The 18,177-nt window shown below is 38.8% G+C and overlaps 1 protein-coding gene across 7 annotated transcripts in view; it reads right to left on the reverse strand.

The window, feature by feature from the left end:
• The window catches only part of MAGI2 (membrane associated guanylate kinase, WW and PDZ domain containing 2), a 1,196,373-nt gene that overhangs the window by 389,110 nt on the left and 789,086 nt on the right, over nt 1-18,177 (reverse strand). For all 7 annotated transcript variants that reach the window (XM_084630708.1, XM_084630707.1, XM_084630706.1 and 4 more), the window contains exon 6: nt 18,028-18,107. In XM_084630708.1, coding sequence (XP_084486834.1) covers nt 18,028-18,107 — 80 coding nt within the window. The remainder of the gene's footprint in view (nt 1-18,027; nt 18,108-18,177) is intronic.

Raw genomic sequence — 18,177 nt, forward strand, 5'->3', positions numbered from 1 at the left:
CAGTCCTTTCCCAACCTCACTCCTCTCTCAGAACAACTCACTCCTCTCTCAGAACCAACTCTGCTTCTGACTCCCAAGTATTTTGGTTCTGACCCTCAGCTCTGATTCCTGGCTCTGACTCTGTCTTGACCCTTGGCTCTGACATTCAGTTCTGACCCTTGCTCTGGCTAATTTGCCTGACTCATGTTCTGACCACTTGGCAAGACTTCCCATGGCCCTGTCTCCTGACAGAAAGGACAGATTTTTCTCCATTCATAAAGCTGAATCTGAACAAAGTACAGATATTATCATATCTGAACTTTTCATAAACATAGGCCCTTGAAATTTAATTCACATAAATAGCTGCTCCAGATGCTACAGTGTTATATATGTACCTGGACACTCGAGAGAGAGAAAAAATGTTTGCTGACAAGTAAATACAGAGTGCTGTACATGTTGTATAACGTATTGGGAGAAATATTAAGAGATGAAGATTACATATACACATCTTGTTTTCATTTGAGCTTGTCCCCTTTAGTTCCAGTTTAATCTCTTAACTGACCCCAGAGGATCTGAAACGCCTGGTACTGACTCAAATGTTTACCTTCATTCTTCAAATCTCTTTATAACTGAACAGTGGGGTTAGGGATAGAAAAATTGCTGCTGTACCTCCTTATTGGAATATACCTTCATGTTTAAAGATATTTTGATGGACTGTGGCAAACAAGCAGGCTCTACTATGGCCTGTTTCTGGTTTTCTGATAAAGATAAGGTTAAACGAAGCAGAGGTATTTTGAGCTTAAAAGTAGCAGAGAAGGGGTGGGTGGAGCTGCAACGTTCAGTGTTAGGATCCAAACTGCCTATATTTTGGCTTTCATCAGATCTAGGATTTTGGCTAATCCATTGCTAAAATAAAGGCCAGCTTCAAAGATCAGATCCGTTTCCAAAGTTCCCCAAAGTTTAGATATGTTCAGATACAGGATTGGCCCTCTTTAAAATTAGGAATCTATGAGCTGGACTTTCATAGAATTTCCATAAGGATTTTTACTACATATGGTATTTATATTCTTCTTACATAAAGCAGGGATTCATCCTTTTTAAGTGCAAAATTCAATTCAGTGTCAACTATGGAATCCTGACCAGCACCTCCATCACTCTAATACAACATATATTTTGATGATTCTAGCAATATATTCACAAAGCAAAATGCTCTTTTAAAATACAAACTCACTACTGAAGACATACTATGATAAATCACTGGTAAAGAACCTGTTCCAATCTGCCAAATATAAAAAAGTCTTTAAAATCGGATCTTTCTAGATCCTGTGGTCAACATTTTATACCCTGGCTTAAAAGGTTTAGATTTTTATTGGTAAACATCCATAAATATAGATTACACTGCACACACACATTGACAAAAAATATTTCCTTTGATGATAATAGAAATGAACAGATAGGCAAAGTAGGAAAACTGTTGCTTGAGATGTATTAAACGTTTGATTTAAAGATATTTACTTTGTATATTTTGACATGTGATGTTGACAAATTGTGTTTTAACAGTTATAAAGTTTAACTGTTTGAAGTCAATGTCCACTCTTATTAAATAACTATTGTTTGATCTGCCTTCTTGTCTGACATGCCCCCATAATTTCCTGCAACTGTGAAAATTTCAATAGCTAAAAATTTTTAAAAAGCTTAATAATAAACAGCTATAATATCTATTGAAATTATATATAAAAATTGAACTCTGCCAAGCCTATGCATACACATTTAGGATAAAATATTTCCATATTTAGGCACTTCAATAAGTAGCACAGTTTTCAGAAAGCCTGAGTATCCACAGTTTCCCCAGCTGTGAATGAGCACTGTGGAGATTCAGCACCTCTGAAAATAATGTATCTTGTATCTGTTTCTTAATATGGATTTAGGTGCCTAACCTGGGCAGCTGAGTTGGAGCATGTTTGTCTTAGTGATTTATTATGAAAAAGAAGTTTGTATAAAATGGAAAAAACCTAGAACAATAAAGTGCAATTTCAAAGTGTGTTACGGTCAGATTATGCCAACAGCATTCAGCATCTAATAAAAGTATAGCTAGAGACTCTGCATTTGAATTCAGTATTGGTCTATACATTATTGTCTCTTTAACAGTAGTATAAAATTGGCATTCCTTATCAGGGAATCTCATAACTGTGAGGCAGAAACCCATGTTGTATGTTTTGCACAATCCCAGAACATATCACATCTGCCATCTCAGATTGGCTCCTTTGAAGAGCTAGTCCCAGCAGTAACATTTAAAACCTGTAGAGAAAGTACAATTTTTGGAATTCAAATCAAAGATTCGAATGTTTTTTAAATGTGGTGATGGGAACATGTTGCGTGAAAGCAACAAATCCAAGATGAATGCCTTAAGTTCCTACCATCAGTTTTAAAGCTTTTAACACTTTCTTTGGGATAGAAGTCTGTGTATTTGAAAAAGTCTGTGTATTTGTATGTGATGTTGAAATACTTTCTGGCAAAAATAATGTTTAAACGTAGCAGCTAACTCACTCCTTAGAAGGACCAAATCCATTGTGGCAGTATTTCAACCTGAGATTCTGCAAAATCCTGTGCGAAAGCTCAGCTGATGGCACCTTGTTGTATGAAAGGCAGAGCACAACAGCAAAAGCTGAAAAGCAATATTCTCAATTCAAAATTGTCTTCTCAGTTCCCCATGACAGTAATGAACTTTGATATTTTGCTGTCTCTATATATCTTCTGACAGCGACAGTACTGGGAGTTCTGCACACATGGGGAGAGTAGAAGAGCAAAACGGAATACTAGGAGATCAGAGGCCATGGTGATGAGATTGGAAGAAATGTCTAGGTTAGGTGGATAGATTTACCATGTGGACAGGAAAAGAGAATTCTGCCTGAAATGTCAGTATTAAACTGACCAAAGTGAGAATTTTTTAAAGACTCTAAATCATATTTAACTGTAAATCTTCAGAATGCAATACTTTATACACAATATGAATGCATAGCATAATTAATTTTATTTATATCAGAATTCTCTTTAGCAACACTTACACTTGTGTTGCAAGGCAGGATATCATCTAAATATCCCCACATGGAACATTTAAAAAAATCTTGTTATTGCTTTTTCAAATGGCAGATCCAAGAAACAAAGCCTGCTTTACATCTATAGTAACAATACCTAACCATAATTACTTCAGTGACAGCTATGCATGTTCATTTTCCCAGGAAAGGAATAGATTCCAGGCATTATGTTTCTCTCTCAAATGAAGATCTAAAAAGAATAAATGAACAGCTAATGCACTTTAAGTATCCTAGCCAGCCTCTCTACCAACATGGTCATTAGAATAAATATCCCAAGGAGAGAAAACAAGCTATTATGTTATTTTCCAGCTTCTGGTTAGCTAAGCAGACTGAATCTCAGGAAAAAGCAAAGTAAACATGAGCAGAATATCTCAGTGATGGTAACGGGCAGAGAAGTAGTTTATTTTTAAATGTCCACTGTAATCAAGGGAGGAGAGCCAACACAGGTGCAACACTCCCGCAAGCCATCAATTAGCAGCAACCACTGCCACAGTCATTCAGAAACCATTAAACAGGACAGAAGGGTGTGTGGGGGGGTGACTTATTATCATAAATGTATAAGCAATACAACATAAGCACTACTTGCATACAAGTTTTAAACATAGACTGTACTCCTATCAGCTGCTCTGTTTGAAGAAAAAAATTACATAAATATTATTAGCAGTATTTTTTGTTGGAGAAATAAAATCCCAAACAGCTTATTCTTCATCTAAACAGAGCTCTCTTCGTGTCACTATTTGAAGCAGGGAAAATATCCTTCCAACAAATCAAATATCTTTGTGCCTGATCCAAAGTCCACTGAAGTCAATAGAAGCCGTTTAATGGGCTTTGGATCAGATCTCTTTGTCCTTTCACTACCGGCAAACCCATTTAAATAGGGTTGGTTTTCTTTTTAATTAAAACGTTATTGTTGCATGGCTACTTCACTTAGAAGTCATCCTCGTGAACCTCTGTACTATAATTATAATTCTTATTAATATGTATTATGAATACTATAATTGAAGTGCCAGCAGACCACCCCATCTGTCTTCTTTCCTTGGACTGGTGGGTGTGCATATCCTACCGAGGAAGTGTGATGTAGCTATGCTTGGGAGAGTTCCACTCAATCTCTGTCTATCTGCTTCTCTTATCTGCAATATTAACCACCTGTCTATTTGTACTCTTACCTTCCACACTGCTGTAAATAGGATGGAAACCTCAATCTCTATTAGCAAAAGATTCCTTAAACCAGGAAAACTCCTTCTGGTTGGGCTAATAGTAGGGTAATACAAATATCTTTGCTTCTGCTGCACACTGGGCTAAATTCTACACTGACTTAACTCCCTGTACAATTCCACTGAAATCAATGGGACAGTACGAAGTGCAAACCAGTGCAAGAATTGGCCCAGCTGAGCTCAACACCAAGTTCTTTTTCCCATTCATTGTAAGGGGTGAGTAGGACTATGCTTCCTATCCAATTGCAGTTGTTGTTCTGGGAATCTGGTACATCTATTCACTTTAAAATACACTTGGACAATCAGCTATAAATTCAAGAGCATTAAATCTTTCATCAGAGATATAGAACTAAGTGGGAACATTCCATTAAGAAACTGAAAAGGAGACTGTAAAGAATTCTCCACTGGAATAATGACAAACATACATACTTAATATAATGAGAAGTTCTCATAATGCTGGGGAGTAATATCAGTCTGTACTTTTAAAGTAAATAGGCAGATTCTGAAACAGAACATCTACACAGGAACCTTAATCAATGAATTTTCGTATCTGATCTACAGACCAACTAGCAATATGCATTTTGCATTGTACTAGGGTATGTGGATTATACTTGTTTCTTAACAAACAAGTCAAATAGCATTATTATAGACTGAGATTGTTTTATCTGGTACTAGAGTTGAAGAGCCATTGTTTAAATTATCTGCATAATCAATAACAGCTTAAACAATTGGAACAAGATCGTTAACTTGCTAATTAGGGCAAGACTTGATTTTTCACAGAAATACCAGAATGTACAAAATCCTTGGGGAAAAAAGCTACTTCCTCATGTTAACAGAGAAGTCTAGATACTGGCAAAAAAATAAGAAGGAAAAATAATACTGCTTAAATCCCAGCAAACAGAATGAACACATTACCGTTCTGTTTAAAATGAAAATTATACTAGCTAGAGAGCAGCATAAATTAATTCTTTATTTCTCAAAATCTAAGGCTCTGATCCTGCAAACACTCACAAATGTGGCAATATCAAAGGACAATAATGTCATTTGTAACTGTACAACAAAAGCAAATGATGGATAATATAGCAATATAGTACTTGGTAATTCAAACATAATTTGGTTTATTCTGTGGACCCAGAAGAAATGAATCCTGGGTCTGCTGCAACTACATGAAGAGCGGAGAACTGCATATTAGCTGTCAGATACAATACTACTAGTCTGTATGACAAAGCAAGAGGCAACAGGGGAAGAAAGGGGCAGACACGTAGCGAGAAGAAATTTAAGTTTGTAAAGTTCCCAAAGCCTTTGAAAAACAAAAACTATCTCACCAAAAACTACTATTCTATGAAACACAAAACATCCACAAAATTTAAAAAGAAAATGCAATTAAAATGTTATTTTAATGGAACATTAAATTACATCCTCTAGCATGAAAAATATGATAATCTCACATTTAAAAGAAAGCATCTCAGATTCATAGTCCTGGAGTGTGAGTGCATCTCCAAGGGCTAGATCTTTCTGAATTGCCCTTTGGGTGCTCTCACTCTAATTCCAAGACTCTACCCCTTTGCTTCCCAAGCCCATTTCCACTGTCTTTATTTTCAAGCCCTTCTTATGCCAACAATGCTTTTTTCTCCTGTGCCTTTATTCTCCTATGTGACTTTAACCAATCACAAACTCAATTCTTTTATTATTTATACTCTCTGTCTTACCAATACTCTCTAGGTTCACATGCTCTCAGTCTCTTACAGCTATCCGATTCTACTACAAAGCCTCCACTATTAATTCTGAACACATAGCTTGTTACCCCACCCCTGGAAATGTTCTTCAGCATTCTGGATCCTGCAGTAAATACCTATGCCAGGGGTTCTCAACCTTCTTTGAATCACACTCCACCTTAGCATTTTTTAATTGGGTCAATGGGAGCTGGGAGGGACAGTGCCTGAGGGTGAGAGCAGTGCACAGAGCCTCCTGGCCCCGCTGCCTAGGACCCAAACTTGCTGGTTGCTTCCGGATCGCAGTACGGTGCCAGGACAGGCAGGGAGCCTGCCTTAGCCCCACTGTGCCATTGACTGGAAGCTACGCGAGATAAGCCCATGCCCCAAACCCGAGCCCCAAACCCCTGCCCCAGCCCAAACCCAGAACCCCCTCCTGTACCCCAAACTCCTCATCCCTGGCCCCACCCCAAAGCCAGCACCCCCAGCCCAGAGCCCTCAACCCCTACCACATCCCAATCCCCTGCCTCAACCCACAGCTCCTTCCCGCACTCCGAGTCCCTCGGCCCCAATCCGCAGCCTGGAGCCCCTTCCTGGACCCCAAGCCCCTCATCCCCAGCCCCACCCCAGAGCCCACACCCCCAGCCAGAGCCCTCACCTCCTCCTGCACCCCAACTCCCTGCCCCATCCCAGGGAGCCCGCATTTTTGGCCCCACCCCTCCCCCTCATTTTTGGCCCCACCCTGGAGCCCGCACCCCCAGTTAGAACCCTCACCTCCTCCTGCACCCTAAACCCAACCCCCAGCCCAAGTGAGTGAGGGTTGGGGAGAGTGAGCCACCGAGGGAGAGGGAATGTAGTGAGTGGGGGGCAGGGCCTCAGGGAAGGGACATGACACGGGGCAGGGCCCTGGGGAAGGGGCAGGACTAGGGTGTTCAGTTTTGTGCGATTAGAAAGTTGGCAACCCTATTTACAGGTAGGACCAAAAAGAGCTTAAAGAGCACCCTCAGAGGAGTTTAAATGACACAAAAGGGAACATGGGCTTGTTTGTTTTGGGGTTTAGTTATTGTGGGAGTTAGAACATGTTTGTAAGGGGCATTATGTTGTACAATGTACCCTCTGCTCTCCCAGGAAGAGATCTCAGCACTGACTGAGCTGGGAGCATGTAGCAGGCAAGCAGAGAGGAGGCTGCTGGACTGTAATCCCTGTTCTTTGTTCTTTACAGAATAAAACCTTGTTCCTGGTAGTTTGTGTCAATGGGACTGGTCTGAGGTGAACACACAGACACACAGCACAGAGCACACAAAGAAGCCTCAGGCCCAGAAGAGAAGAATGAGGGTGGGATTTGATAGCAGCTTTCAACTACCTGAAGGCGGGGTTCCAAAGAGGATGGAGCCAGGCTGTTCTCAGTGGTGGCAGATGACAGAACAAGGAGCAGTGGTCCCAAGTTGCAGTGGTGGAGGTCTAGGTTGGCTATTAGGAAACATTATTTTTCACTAGGAGGGTGGTGAAGCACTGGAATGGGTTACCTATGGAGGTGGTGGAATCTCCATCCTTAAGAGGTTTTTAAGGCCCAGCTTGACAAAGCCCTGGCTGGGATGATTTAGTTGGGGTTGGTCCTGCTTTGAGCAGAGGGTTGGACTAGATGACCTCCTGAGGTCTCTTCCAACTCTGATATTCTATGATTCTATGATTATAAACTCAGTGGAATGTTAGAGGATTCTAATCATCAGAGAAGCTAACATACAGGTTTTTCCATTCTCTAGAATATGTCCTCTATTCCTTTGGGATAATACTAGGAACAATATCCTCTGTGGGTTTGTAGTTTTCATGTTTTAATAGTAATGACAAATTTGGTACAGAGTTTTTCTTAGTTCATTAATGACCAGATTCAGTTGCTGACTCTTTCAGCTGGTCATTATTCTTCAAGAGACACCCTGTCATTGCTTAATTAATACTGAATTGAAATGACAAGCCCATGGAAGCATATTTGACATCTACTTAAATCCCAAATAAATTCCTTGTGATCAGACTTGTTACACTGAATGCTAGCTTGCATAATGGTAGTCTCTTGCAAAACTGAGGGTGTTAACTACTATTTTAAAAATCAGATTAGTAAACTGTAAAAAGAAAAGTATTAACAAAAAAATGTGTGTTTAGCAGGTGCAATAAGCTTATTGTCTGTAAATACCTGGATCTAGATCACAAGTGAAAATGAAGCTGGTGGTCTCTCAACCTTGTTCTAAATCCTAGTCATTAGTTCATATCACAAAGCCACCAGGCAAAAGTATATGAAGGGCAGTCCCTGTTCAGAAGTGACACAGCCTGGAATAGGAGGGGCTTTGATGTCTGACTAGAAAAAGTATTTGCAGAACTGCATGGAAAAGTTTGCCTCAAAACTTCCCAACTTCCCATTTTGTCTGGCTCTCTTCACTGCACTCTGAACCTAATTCTATACGTGCTGCCTGCTTGTGGTCCCATTGAATAAACAGGATTTTCAGTGTCAGGCAGTATAATTCATCAAGAATAATTCAAAATTTAAACAAACAAATCCCTCCAAAACACACACACACTCAGCCACTATGGTGGGGATTCTCAGACTTTTTTAAAAATTTATTGAAGTGTGGACTTTTCTCCTAATAGAGAAAATGTCTCATGCGTAACTTCCCATCCTACTCATTGTGCATTCCATCTGCCCTCCCATGTGCAATCACATAACATCCTTGTGTTAACTACGAAGACTATATATATATGGGACAATATTAGCAAAGCATTTACGGTCCAGTTTCCCATTGACTTCAACAGGAGCAGAGTTAGGCCAACACCGCATGTTTCTGAAAATCCCACCAGTAACATATTTTTAATGTGATGTAGATGCTGGAACTTTTGGTAATATTTACCAAACTTTTACTGGTAATTCATAGTAGACGCTGGTCAAAAGAGTTTTATATTATTTACTTTCTTATACTGAAATACAAAACAATGGTCACAGGCAGATACTCAGAGACTTTGGTGGAAGAGAAAAGCTTCATGACATCTGGTGCTGAAAGTCCGAGTTCCAAACACACAAGCTCCTATCACTTGAGTTAAAAGAGACTCAATTAGTAGACAGGATTTTACCCTGTGTGTGTCCTCCACAAGGGGGCACTGGTAACCGTAAACAATGCCAGTATATTACAGAAGCATATAAGAACGCTCACTACTTGTGTCCAGTGGGAACATGCATTTAATAGCTCAAGGAAATCAGAAAGCCAATATTTCATACCTTTTGGTCCAAAAGCCCTTTTGAAAAACAGCAGAGGACATAATGATGCAAATGTATTTCTTTTTACAGAATTATAAAGAAAGAAGTAAATAAAGACAGGATATTTTCTCTTAATGTGTTTGTGATTTAGTCTTTTCCTAAGCCCCAATCCTGAACAGATTTAAACACATGCTTAACTTTACTACACTGGACACGTTGTGTAAAGTTAAGCATGTGCATAGGTCTATGCATGATCAGAGTGAATTCCAACTTGTGATTTCTGACAGAGCTACTCAAACATTCTGGTACTGGGCAAAGCAGAGGGGAAAAACAGGAGTGTGGTTATATGTAGGAAATACCTACTCAGAAATGAAATTAACTCTGTCACATTTAATTTTTGTTATAAATAATATTTTGTAGGTGTTCCAGATGCATTAGAACAGCAAGTTAGGTATTGCAGATTTCAGACCATCTGCTACCAACTACATATTCAAATCACCTTTAACTACAAGAGTAGAGGGCTATTCAGTTGCTTATTTTTAAATAAAGCAATCTTCAACAAAAATTCTGAGATTAAAAAAAGCCACCCTCCCAAACAAACAAATTGGAATTATGAAAGTTATGGTTTTCCATTGGTGGATTCATTTGTTTAATCATTTATATTTTATTTTTCTTTGTTTTTCATCATCTTTTTTCTTTAAAGAAAAAATTAAGTACCAGCTAGTGAACCATATGAAGAAAAAAGCAGCTAAATTGAAGACTAATTTTAGTATAAGTTCTTTAAAGTATGTACAGAAAAACTGAATATGATTTAAAATGCTGTAATATCACTTGCCAAGTTGCCAGGATCTCTTTGTATATATCTTATGCAACTGAATATATCAACCAACTGAAGTTAAAATGGAAAAATAAACCAATTTATCTATTGGTTTGGTACCGTTAACTCATCATATAATTCAAAACTCACTGACTGTATGTGATAAGATCCATACCTATTTAGTGGGCTAGCCTGTTAAAAGACCATATTTCTTCATGTGCAGACAGCATCTGTTAGCTGAATGCATTTATTAAACATAAATTATATCCTTTTCAAGGAATTCTTGTGATGTTTAAGTAAATGTTTGCTTGTTTACATTCACAATAGTGTTTTAAAGAACAATAAAATTCAACATGGCATGTAATAAAATGGCTGCCCCTTCCCCTTCATCACTTGGCAGTTGATTAGTAACTCTTGTTGGAACAAGAAATGAGTAAGAAAGGTGGTAACTCTTGCCTGGAGATCAATAAAGGGGCCACTAGCCAGTAGCTAACTGAGCTTTAGTTACCTCTAATTTTTAGCTATGTGGGAGCATTTAAGAAGGGGCATTTAAAGAGTAAAACAGCAGCTTGGGACAAATACATGAAGGCGTATTTGTATGTGTCAAGGTTCCTTCCCCACTCTGAACTCTAGGGTACAGATGTGGGGACCCACATGAAAGACCCCCTAAGTTTACTCTTTCCAGCTTAGGTTAAAACTTCCCCAGGGTACAAACTTTGCCTTGTCCTTGAACAATATGCTGCCGCCACCAAGTGGTTTAAACAAAGAACAGGTAAAGAGACCACTTGGAGACGTTTTCCTCCAAAATATCCCCCCAAGCCCTACATCCCCTTTCCTGGGGAAGGCTTGATAATAATATCCTCACCAATTGGTACAGGTGAACACAGACCCAAACCCTTGGATCTTAAGAACAAGGACAAATCAATCAGGTTCTTAAAAGAAGAATTTTATTTAAAGAAAAGTTAAAACGATCACCTCTGTAAAATCAGGTTGGTAAATACAGGGTAATCAGATTCAAAACATAGAGAATCCCTCTAGGCAAAACCTTAAGTTACAAAAAGACACAAAAACAGGATTATACATTCCCTCCAGCACAGCTTATTTTACAAGCCATTAAACAAAAGAAAATCTAACGCATTTTCTAGGTAGATTACAGAAGTTGTAAGGCTTGCATTCCTGATCTGTTCCTGGCAAAAGCATCACACAGACAGACCAAACCCTTTGTTCCCCCGCTCCAGATTTGTAAGAATCTTGTCCCCTCATTGGCCAGTTTGGATCAGGTGCCAGCTGGGCTACCTTAGCTTCTTAACCCTTTACAGGTGAAAGGGTTTTGCCTCTGGCCAGGAGGGATTTTATAGCACTGTATACAGAAAGGTGGTTACCCTTCCCTTTATATTTATGACATTATGACACTGGTAAAGTGATACGAAAACAACAGTCTCCGTGCAATGAGGACGTTCAAAGATATCAGTAAGAGGAATGCATTCAGAGATTGAGACTACAAAATATCCAGTGATTTTAGAACGTTATCTTAAATCTTCCCACTACCACACAATGTAAAATTTCCAAAACTGAGCATATGCTGAACATGGGATGACCTTGTGTTCCATGGAAGTAATGACCCTCCAGGAAATAGGTTGCACAAAGGTGGGAAGAAAGTAAGAAGGACTGAGCCTATTTAATGATCTGAGGGGTTATTGTTTTCCCAGCATACTGATAAGTCTGGGGCTCCAGATAGCCTATAGAAAAAGTAAGCTGGTATCTTGGAATTTCTAGAATGGCGGTTCAGAGTTGTTCATTGGAAAGGACCATACTGTTGAATTTGTATTGTTTTAAAAACAAGTCTATATTAATAACATTACTGCTTTTCATTATTTTGGGAGGAGGAGTATGTGGTAGTGGTGGCCCAACAGGATGATGAATGTATGTATAGCTGCACAGATGGTATAGATGGGAGGGCTTCACCTTCCTTGACTTTGGGATGCTGTTCCAGGAAGGAGGACTTCTGGGAAGAGATGGGGTCCACCTGATGAAGAAGGGAAGAGTAGCACCACGCACCAACTCAACAACCTAATAACGAGGGCTATAAACTAGATTCAAAGGGAGCAGGTGACAAAAGTCTACAGGTCAGCATAAAAAAAAGGTAACCTTAATAGAAGTCTAGATGTTGGGGGATGGACAACTACAATAGGAGCAACCAGAAGGAAATCACTGGGGGAATCTGCTCAACATCTGACATGTCCATACATAAATGCAAGAGTATGGGGAACAAACAGGAAGAACTGGAAGAATTAATACATAAGCTAAAATATGCCTTAATTGGTATCACAGAGACTTGGTGGGATAAATCTCATGACTGGAATATTGGAAGCTTGTTCAGGAAGGGAAAAAGGGACGAGGTAGGGCATTATACATCAAGAATATAGACACTTGTTCTAAGGTCCAGAAGGAGGTAAGAGGCAGACCAGTTGTAAATCTCTGAATAAAAGTGGGAAAAGAGAGGTGATCTCACAGTAGGTGGGGGAGGGGGTTTATTTTCGACTACCAAATCAGAAAGAAGAGGTGGAGAAGGCATTTCTAGAACAAATAGAAATATCCAAAACACAAGGCCTGGTAGTAACTGGGGACTTCAATTTCACAGACATTTGTTGAAAAATACTCTGGCAAAGCACAAAATTTCCAGTAAGTTCTTGGAATGTATTGGGGACAACTTCTTGTTTCAGAAGGTGGAGGAAGTAACCAGGAGACAACCATTTTAGACTTGATTGTGACCAACAGGGAGGAACTAGCTACATTGTGGAAGACAATTTGGGTGAAAGTTATCATGAAATGACAGATTGCATAAATGTAAGGAAAGAAAGGAGTGGGAGCAAAAGAATAAGGCAATAGACTAAAAAAAAGCAGACTTTAACAAACTCAGAGACTTGGTAGGTAAGGTCCCATGGGAAGAAAATGTAGGGGACAAAGGAGTTCAGGAGAGGTGGCAGTTTCTCAAGGAGACAATATTAAAAAGGCACAACTGCAAACTACCCTGATGAGAAGGAAAGATCGGAAGAATAGTAAGAGGCCAATTCGGGTGCATCAAGAGCTCTTTAATGACTTGCAAATCAAAAAGGAATCCTACAAAAAATGGAAACATGGACAAATTGCTGAGGAGGACTATTAGGGACAAAAAAAGGCCAAGTGCAAAATGTATCATACCTAGCCAGGGACATAAAAGAAGAGATTCTTTAAATACATTGGGAGCAAGAGAAAGATAAAGGAAAGTGTACGTCTTCTACTTAGCGGGGAAGGAGAGCTAATAACTGATGACATCAAGAAGGCTGAGGTGTTTAATGCCTATTTTGCTTCAGTCTTCAGTTGGACTACTGTGTCCAAATCTGGATGCCACATTTTAAGAAAGATGTAAATAAACTGGAGAGAGTCCAGAGGTGAGCAACAAAAATGATAAAAGGTTTAGAAAACCTAACCCATGAGGAAAAGTTAAAAAAAAACTGGGCATGCTTAGCCTTAAGAAAAGAAGACTGAGGGACCTGAGACCAATCTTATAAATATGTTAAGGGCTCTTATAAAGAGGATGGGGATCAACTGTTCTCCATGTCCACTGAAGGTAGGACAAGAAGTAGGGGGCTTAATCTTCAGCAAGGGAGCTTTAGCTTAGATATTAGGACAAGTGTTCTAACTATAAGGGTAGTTAAGTTCTGGTGTAGGCTTCCAAGGGAGGTTGTGAAATCCCATCATTAGAGGTTTTTAAGAATAGGATGGACAAATACATGTCAGGCATGGTCTAGGTTTACTTGGTCCTGTCTCACTGGAGGGCTCTGGACTTGCTGATGTCTCAAAGTCCCTTACAGCCTTACATTTCTATGATTCTATGATACTGACTGATGGGGACCAATAATCGGGGCAGAATTGTTACTGAGCTAAGCAAAATTCAGAATTTCCTTTCCATGAGAAATTCCGACATTTCAACATTGGTTTTCATCCTGAAACCGGCCAAAAATGTCGAAATGCCAACATTCCAAAAAAATTTGATTGGAAATGTCAAAACATTCTGCCCCCACCCATTCTCTCAAGGCTCCATGGCCAGATTCTCTCTTCCAGGAAGCACTAAAAATCATATGACTCCCATGATGCACTATAGAGGAAATATAAGTCACTTTTCCCCCTCTGTGTCTTAGCTTCCCCATCTGTAAAATGGAAATTATGATACTGAAATAAATGACCTCCTTTGTCAAGTGCTTTGTGATGTACGATGAAAAGCATTATAAAAGAGGTTATGAATTATTAATTATTATTATTAGTTATTATGGCAGATATAGTCATTCAGGGAGTCTGGTCAACAGGAGGGAATGGGGGACAGAACTACAACTCTCAACGCAACATAAATAAATGCAGTATAATGCTTTTTTGAACTGATTAAAACTAAGTGTTTTGGGTCCTCTTTAAAAATGAAAGGAAGTATTCCAATTCACATCAGACTGAGCCAAATGAAATATATTATTTCATTTTTCCCAACAGAAAATCAATCTTTTTGGCAAAATGAAAATTTTTGTTAGAAAACTGAAATTCTGCAAAAACTACCTTTTCTGTCGGAATGATCTGTGATGGAAAATTCCTGACCATCTTTATTTAGTGGTATTATGGTAGCACCTGAAGGCCCCCAACAGAGATCAGGCCCCCACTCTGTGAGGCAGCGTATATACACATAGTAACAGACAGTCCCTGCCTCAGAGAATTTACCGTCGAAACAGATATGATAGACAAGGGGAAACAGAGACACGGATAAGTGAAGTGACTTGCCCAAGGTCACACAGCAGGTCCGGGCAGAGAAGAATAGACGTCAGGTCTCCAAACTGCCTCTCTGATGGGCAGTGAGTGGCAGGCGGGATTATAGGAGAAGAGTGAGCAGGAAGCCATGGCTTCTGTGACAGGGGAGGAGGAAGAGGAAAGGTTGTCTTGGTGGATCTTGTCATTTTCACTGAAAAGGTCAGTGAGAACCTGTGCAGAGAGGGAGAAAGTGTCTGTGTGAGAAGGCTTAGAGCAGGGGTCGGCAACCTTTCAGAAGTGGTGTACCGACTCTTCATTTATTCACTCTAATTTAAGGTTTTGCGTGCCAGTAATACATTTTAACGTTTTTAGAAGGTCTCTTTCTATAAGTCTATAATATATAACGAAACTGTTGTTGTATGTAAAGTAAGTAAGATTTTTAAAATGTTTAAGAAGCTTCATTTAAAATTATATTAAAATGCAGAGCCCCCCGGACCAGTGGCCAGGACCCGGGCAGTGTGAGTGCCACTGAAAATCAGCTTGCGTGCCGCCTTTGGCATGTGTGCCATAGGTTGCCTACCCCTGGTTTAGAGGATGCCAAAGGTAATAAATAAGCAGCTGGTACTGGAGGCTTGGGAGTCAATGAAAGTGGAGAATTAGTATTGTTTGTTAAGGAACACAGAACAGCTGAAAGCACAGGCTTTGTCTGTAGTGGAGGAAACCCTAGTGGTCAGTGGCCCAAAAAGTAGCAATTATATTTTATGGGTGGATAGACTCTGAGGTAGAAAAGGGATAGAAAGGAATCCAAGGTGGCAGAGAGAGTGGAGGGATTCAGCAGCAAAAGAACAGGAAGGAAGGGGCTGAGAGTGGCAGAAGTGGCTGGCCTGGAGAATTGCTTACAGAACTGGTTATATGGTGTGGCCAGCCACATACATCCCACTTAGCCAATGCAAATTCTAACTGCAATAAAATAAAGCACAAACCGTGAGTGACAATTAAACTAACTTGCAGAAACATGAACCCTAGAAATAACAACAATATAGGAAACAAAGTACATATCATTTCCTATTTAAGCACCACTGACTTTCTAGAAGTCTGAATCTCCACCTAGAAGTGAACTTTAGTAGATCATAAACTGTAAAGAGCAAATAATTTCTTTGGCATAAAACAAATTTACACAGCTTTAGCTGAAACCAGTATAAAGTTAGTACTTTAATTGTCATTAAATCAAAAAAAAACCTTGTGTGCTAAATTAAACTCCCCAATGTCAGATGTTAATGGCAAGCTGGTAACACTTCTCACAAGCATCTGCCATTTTGAGAGGCCTATATCTCTGTGGAGACTCACAACATTAAAGAAACCAAGCAATTTCTATCTTGAGCAACCAAAGAACGACAGAAAAATTGTGTATATTACATCAGAGAGCTTTACTTTGAGGAAAAGAGCATAAGATCTCTCCCTAAAATCTTTTATGCTTCACTTCAAGTACTTTGCATTAATGAGCTGAGCAACTCTTGAAAGCGAGAGGCGACCTAGAGTGCTATGCAGTAACACCCTAGTCAAATAGTTGCAAAATAATCCTATAAATAATCTGAAATTATTTCAGTTTTTGACATTTAAATAGTTGTTGCGGTTTCAGTGAATTGCAACTGCTGGGAAAAGGAGCAATATATATTTGTTTTCGACAATGTCTGATGTATCACTGTCTAGCTTTGTTTTGTTTTTTAAACTCAAGACAATGCACCACTAAGCACTGGATAATGATATGTCATACAAGTATCACGTGTGAGACACATTTCTAATGCAAAACTTAAGTCCCCTTGTTTAGTGTCAGTAATAATTCTACTGTATGCATTGTAGCACTTAAGACATGGGGAACTAGCATTATCAGTGCTGGAAAAAATGTATCATAAAATTGTTCAGATGTGATAATTTTCATGTCAGACGAGGAAGTCAGGATTACTGCTGAAATGGGGAGAGATTCTTGGAATGAATGGGTACTTAAAAACTGCACAGATTTATATAAAATAAGAGAACATTTTGTACCATACCACTGACCTTACATTTTATACACCCAAATATTCATCAATGATTCTCTGTCTTTTACCAGCACAAAATGGCATAAAATTATACCCTTCAACTGATAATGTTTACATTAACCAATATTAGGTATAATGGTAGTTTCACATAAATCAAATGAGGTGTATGAAAACAGCTAGTATTTTATGTTAATACATTAAACACATATTCACAAAATAAGTTTTAAACTAATGCATATATAATGCAGGTGTAAAATACCTTGTATCTTTTTCTATAGCTCAAACTACATAAAAATAATAATTTATAATAAATCACTCCCTTCCCACCTTATGATACTTGGTGAGCTGAACCAACACTGAATATAGGACAATTTAAATATACCATCTAGGAAAAAGATTCATTAGAATGCACTTATTAACATAATTTTTATTAAATTGTTTTAATGACAGAAACTTTACTAGAGAAAATCTGAAAAGGATACAGAGTGTACATAAAGATATACAGTTTGATGAGAGCTGTATCTTGCAGTTGATACATTTTTTAACCAAAATACACTTTTATCTGTTTTTCATAACGAATATATTTCTTTTAAATGTCTCCAATCTTATTTTTGTTTTTATTTGTTAAACTATTTTCATTGCAACACCAAATATCTGGCCTGGAACTGTAATAGTAACGATTCGCTTCCCCACCCACAGTTCTATCAGACACTGTTTTGTTTAAATACTAAGTAGCACAGCACTGTGGATTTAAAATCAAATCAAATCAAATAATATTCATTTCTCATGGTGCTGTTGGTTTCCCTTATGAACTGCATTTCTTGTAGACTGAAAGCTCAGAATCTTAAAAGAGATTCTGTTCTGCAGACCAAAGTTCTCAGTGGGAGACAGGGGAGAGGGGTCAGTCAAGGAGTCAAAAAACAAAACAGACATAAAACACACTTGCGATCCTCAGCTTTGGATATCATCAGAAAGTGGGAATAAAAAGCAGAAACACATGGCACACTGAGAATACTGTATCACTTATGGCTTATAACCAAAGCAGCAATTAAACACCTTTCATCGGTCCGTAAAATGCCTTCCTTTTTCAAGAATTCAGAGAGACACACACACACAAAGACAAATCCTTTCTGAGCAGCAATGAAAACTTAATAACCTACCATTTTCTTTGCACTCTTCAGGAGGTTTAGCCTTTTTCGCAAGTCGTGGATCCAGCCATGATGTTGTCTTTGTGTTATGGCTGAAAAGAAAAGAGATCACTCTGAGCAGACACATACTGAAAGGAATCAAGTTTATTCCTTAAGAAAAAA

The sequence above is a fragment of the Lepidochelys olivacea genome (genome assembly GCF_965140295.1).
Source record: "Lepidochelys olivacea isolate rLepOli2 genome assembly, chromosome: 1".
Classification (NCBI taxonomy): domain Eukaryota; kingdom Metazoa; phylum Chordata; order Testudines; family Cheloniidae; genus Lepidochelys; species Lepidochelys olivacea.